At 51.7% G+C, this 4,515-nt stretch overlaps 1 protein-coding gene across 1 annotated transcript in view; it reads left to right on the top strand.

Moving 5' to 3' along the window:
* Window positions 1-4,515, top strand: part of DUSP5 (dual specificity phosphatase 5) — a gene marked incomplete at its 5' end in the record, with an annotated part of 8,666 nt that overhangs the window by 595 nt on the left and 3,556 nt on the right. Inside the window, one exon of the mRNA XM_010010232.1 lies at window positions 3,722-3,864. Coding sequence (XP_010008534.1) covers window positions 3,722-3,864 — 143 coding nt within the window. The remainder of the gene's footprint in view (window positions 1-3,721; window positions 3,865-4,515) is intronic.

Here is a 4,515-nt window from a genome sequence, read left to right as displayed (position 1 = left end):
AAGCCCATAGCCGAAACTCCGGGGCTTGTTGGGGGACAGAAATACCTCCTCACGTGTGTTATAGCCCTTTGATTACGGTTCTTTGTTTTCCTTCCGTGTAACCCGGGGGTAATAAAACGATAAAAAGAAATCGCAGCTTGATCTTCCCCTGCCTCCCTCCGCTTCTCCAGGCAGCACCTTTGTCCCTTTGCCCTCTCTGTCGCTGTTCTTGCCCCCTCCCCGCCCCGTAGCGGGGCAATGCCCGGAGCCCGCCCGTCCCACCGCACACACCCGGGGCCGCTGGTGTTTCTTGAATTAACTCTGCCCGTGTGTCCTCACTGGCCAGGCTTAATTCACCATTATTAAGCATTTTGTCATGCCAGTTCTTATCCTGGTGTGCCCACTTTGTGTCTCCTATAACTAACAGTGCCCAGAGGGCATCCCCGCTCGGGTAAAGGCACCTCCAGCCTAGTACTGCCCGATGCCATGGAGAGGGACTCCCCTTCGCCGCTGGCTCTGTCCGGCCACCTCCACCCTACCCCGGTCCCACCTCTCCCCCCTACCCCCCTCCCAAAAGTACTGACTGTGCTGCAGTAAGGCAAGGATACTTGCACTGTGCCGGGGCAGACAAATCCTTAGGGACCTCATTAAACCCAACATGAAAAAACACCTCCAGGGTCACGCCGGGAAGTCTGTGGCAAACCAGGGGCTGACTTAAGCTCTGCTGACTCTCAGCCTGATAGTTTAGCCACAAGATCGTCCTCTCCTCTTCATAGATCAGCCCCATGCTTTGAAGTGGTGACTGTGGCTGTGGGCAGTTTATCTGGGGTGGAGGTTTGTTGTAGGCTCTGCTTTGTGCCTTTTGCGTGTTGCAAAGTGTCTTACCTTGAAAGCATTCCCTCTTCATGGGTGAGAAAATTCCCTCCTTTTCCTGCTGCTGTTCCCTTTTGCTGGAAGTGCTCTGGGTGTCAGGATCAGGCCCATGAAGTCCACAGCTCCGTTTCAGGTCCAGTGCAGCCCGAGGAGCTGGTGACTCAGTGGGCAGCACTGGTGATTCACCAGGGCCACCTACCCCTGGGAAGCTGTTGTGGTCTGGGGGGGAAGATCTTTGTGCAGAGGGGATATAAATCACCCTGAAGCAGTGTGCACTGATCAGAAGAAGGGGTCCTCTGGGAGTCTGTAACAACGGCTTTGCAAATAACGGACTGTAAAACCATCGGGGGAAAAAACTCCTTGAGGTTCCCTTTGTACTCCTGTTCTCCCTAAGAGTGGCGGAGCTGGGAGAAGGTGTTGGCCACTTAAGAGCTAAGGTGGTCTCACCTTGGCCAGGTTGGACAAGGCTTTGAGCAACCTGGTCTAGTGGAAGGTATCCCTGGCCATGGCATGGGGTTGGAATTGGATGTTTTTGAAGGTCCCTCCCAACCTAAAATGTTCTATGATTCTGCAGTATGAGAGAGTCACCCCCACTGTGTCAAGCACCCCGGGGACCTGGCCCCAGGCAGGGCAGTTCGTGTAGGCAAGTACAAGCCAAATTGCACACCAGGCCCTATCCCTTCCCTCACTTTCTTTCTTCTAGGGGCTGAGCGCGTCATATCTTTCATCTGTGTAGGTGCAGTTTCGTTCTGGGTGAGTTTTAGCCCCAGCACAGCGAGAGTGGCTGTGTGGTGGAGGGAAGATCATGCAGCAAGATAAAATAACGGCTCTTCCCTTGGTGCTGACAAGGATTCTATTCTCTATTGATTAAAACCGAAATGCAGCCCAGCTCTCTGCGATGAGCCATCTAGTATTTGCAGAAATGACCTCCGGGAAGCTAGGTTGAGTGGGGAGGGGGAAGAGGAGATTGCTGGAGGATGGGATGAGGAGATGACTCACTGTAAGAATGGCCTGCAAATATCCTGATCCTCAAGGCTTGTAATTAACCATTCACCAGCTGCATGCGTTTGCTGCCCCAGAGACATGAGCCATGCATGTCTGTTCGAACACACACGCTGATTTGGCTGGGGCGGATTTCTGTGTTCATTCAAGAGTAAAAACAACAACACAGGGCGTCAATGGGGATAATAGCTATTTATGTAAGATGGACATATTTTTCCTATGCGATGGCAGTGGTTGGGGGCCAGGGGGAGATAAGGTCAGCTGTGCAAAACAAGAGGATTTAAAAGTCTGCCCTGTGAAGGGCAGTTGGAGATCAGGAAAGCAGAGGAGTGTGGAGAGCTGCTTGTGTTTGCTGGCTTTTCACACTGTAAGTTGTTAGGGATATCGTTTTATCGACCCAGTTGTTGCGGATATCACTTTATCACAGACACAAACACCCCCCTTATGGTCTCCATGGTCCCTTGGCTGCTTGACCCACTGTGAGCTCTGGGGCGAGCTGTCTGCATGCGGCTGGGGAGTAGGAGGAAAGGTACAGGTGCTGGGTGCCAGCTCACTGCCAAGTCACCCTCCAGCCCTCCGTCATGGAAAACACTTTCATCACCTTCAGTGGGCTTTGGATCGTGCCGGCCGCTCGCAATACGAGGACCCCACGGCAGGGCTGAGTGGGTGACGGCAGCACGTCACGAATCGGAGCGCACATCTGCTCAAACATTGCAAACCGATGACACACCGGCGTTACAGGGCTGAAATGTCAAGGTACCAGGCAGCCGTGGAAGGGGCCCTGCGGCTGCTCAGATCTCCAGCGCTTCCTTTGTTTCGAAACCCTTCCTTGAATGGGGGGACCCGCACTGACCCCGCTTATCAGGGTGAAACAGTTGCAAGTGAATGAATCACATTGGGGGTTTTGCTTTCTGAGCCTTGTTTACTTGAGGGCCCTGCTCTGGAGGATTATTGAATCTAGCTGTTCAAGAGCTTTCGTAATTCATTTCGGCTCTGAAAGAGCACAGGTGGCAGATATGTGGCATGTCACTGATGTTTCCAGGCTGCTTCTGCTACCTGACTTATTCACATTCATTTTAGAGATCCCGTGTTTCCGTGCAGTGTATTCCCAGCCTGGAAACAGGCAACGATTTAGCTGACGACAAACTTTGAGTAACAATGTAATAACAGGATTAATTCCTTTTCATTAGCAGTGCACTGAATGAAATGAACGCAGTACTTAACCGTACAGTATAGCTCATGTGGGGCTATTCAGTTGTCAAATACTGTCACAGGATTTCATTAAGTTTTATAGCTGTTATTTAATAGATTGGTTTCAGTGGGACTGTCTTCATTACCTCGCTGTCTCGTGCATTGTAGTGATTAATGACACAGTTGCAAGCATCCCCCTCTTGTGCTTCTGTCCATTCAAAAATGCAAGTAAAATATTTCTTATGTTGTCACAGTATAAACAGTAATGACAGAGAAGATGAGTCCTAAGTACAGAAATCTCCATCTCAAACACTAGAAACACCGCTCTTATATAAAAACCTGTGGGAGGGAGTTTAGTCCCTGCTGTACTGGAGTTAATGGTTGATAGATTCGACAGAATTACGTTCACTAACAGTTTTAATCTGGATCCTCCAGCTTTTGGCAAGTTAATAATTATCAGCAGTAACAGAGGTTTTTCTTTGGGTGCCTGAAGCCTTTTAAACAAAGGCATTTCCCAGGGGAGCACTATGCCTCATTAACCCCCTGGAGCCCATCGCTGTGCAGTGCTATCCCACCGCATTGCAACTGAGCCTCATTTCTCCTCTGCTTAATTAAACCGTGTTTGGAAGCACAAACATTCATATCTTCTTTTCTCTTTTTCCCTTTTTCTCCCTAGGGGGATATGAAACCTTTAACTCACAATATCCTGAGTGCTGTGTGGATGGGAAACTCATTTCCCTGGAGAGGACTGAGGCAGAGAGAAACCTTGCCAGCCACTGTGAGAAGCAGAGCACCAACCACAAACCTGCTTATGACCAGGTATGTGTTGTGGCTGCGGGTGTGGGGGGGTGACCTTCCCCTTGGGTCTTCTCCCTCCTGCCTCCAGGCTCTGTTGGAGGCTGGCAGGGTGCCGGTGGCCCTTGTGCTGGCGTGGGCTGTCAATGAGTTGTCACAGTCCAGGTTGACAGCCCATGTGTTGAATAAGATGCCCTGGTCAGCATCGCCTCTGCCTGGCTTCAAAATTAGGCAACAGAAAGAGGAAAAACACCCTGTCCAGCCCCCAAACTGCACTTGTGTCCCATCTATTACACAACCAGGCAGCAGCTCATTCCTCCCCAGGAGACTTAAAATGGGCAGGGGAGAGGTTGTCAGGAGTGTCATTTTCCAGCAAAGTATTATGCATTGCTTGGGCCTCCTCTGAGACCCCAGGAGGAATCTGAGGCTGGCAGAGGGGGCCGAGGCTGTGGGGCCACTTCTGAGAAGAGGCAGTAGCTCCTGAGAGCCACCCTTGTGCAGGGGAAGCGGGCTTTCCACAGGGGAAGTCGCTGCATGCTGGCCCGACCCGGGGAATACATGTACTCTGAGATGTCACCCTGCGGTCAGGCTGCTTCCGCCGGGGCGTGCGTTTCCTGGCGCTTGGGGGCAGCCCCCAGTGATGCCCCCCCTGCACCTCACACCCCCGGCTCCCTC

This window comes from Nestor notabilis, unplaced genomic scaffold (genome assembly GCF_000696875.1).
Source record: "Nestor notabilis isolate BGI_N333 unplaced genomic scaffold, ASM69687v1 scaffold2942, whole genome shotgun sequence".
Taxonomy (NCBI): Eukaryota; Metazoa; Chordata; class Aves; order Psittaciformes; family Psittacidae; genus Nestor; species Nestor notabilis.
The sequence above is the reverse complement of the archived record's forward strand: the minus strand, read 5'-3'. Positions and strand labels throughout refer to the sequence as shown.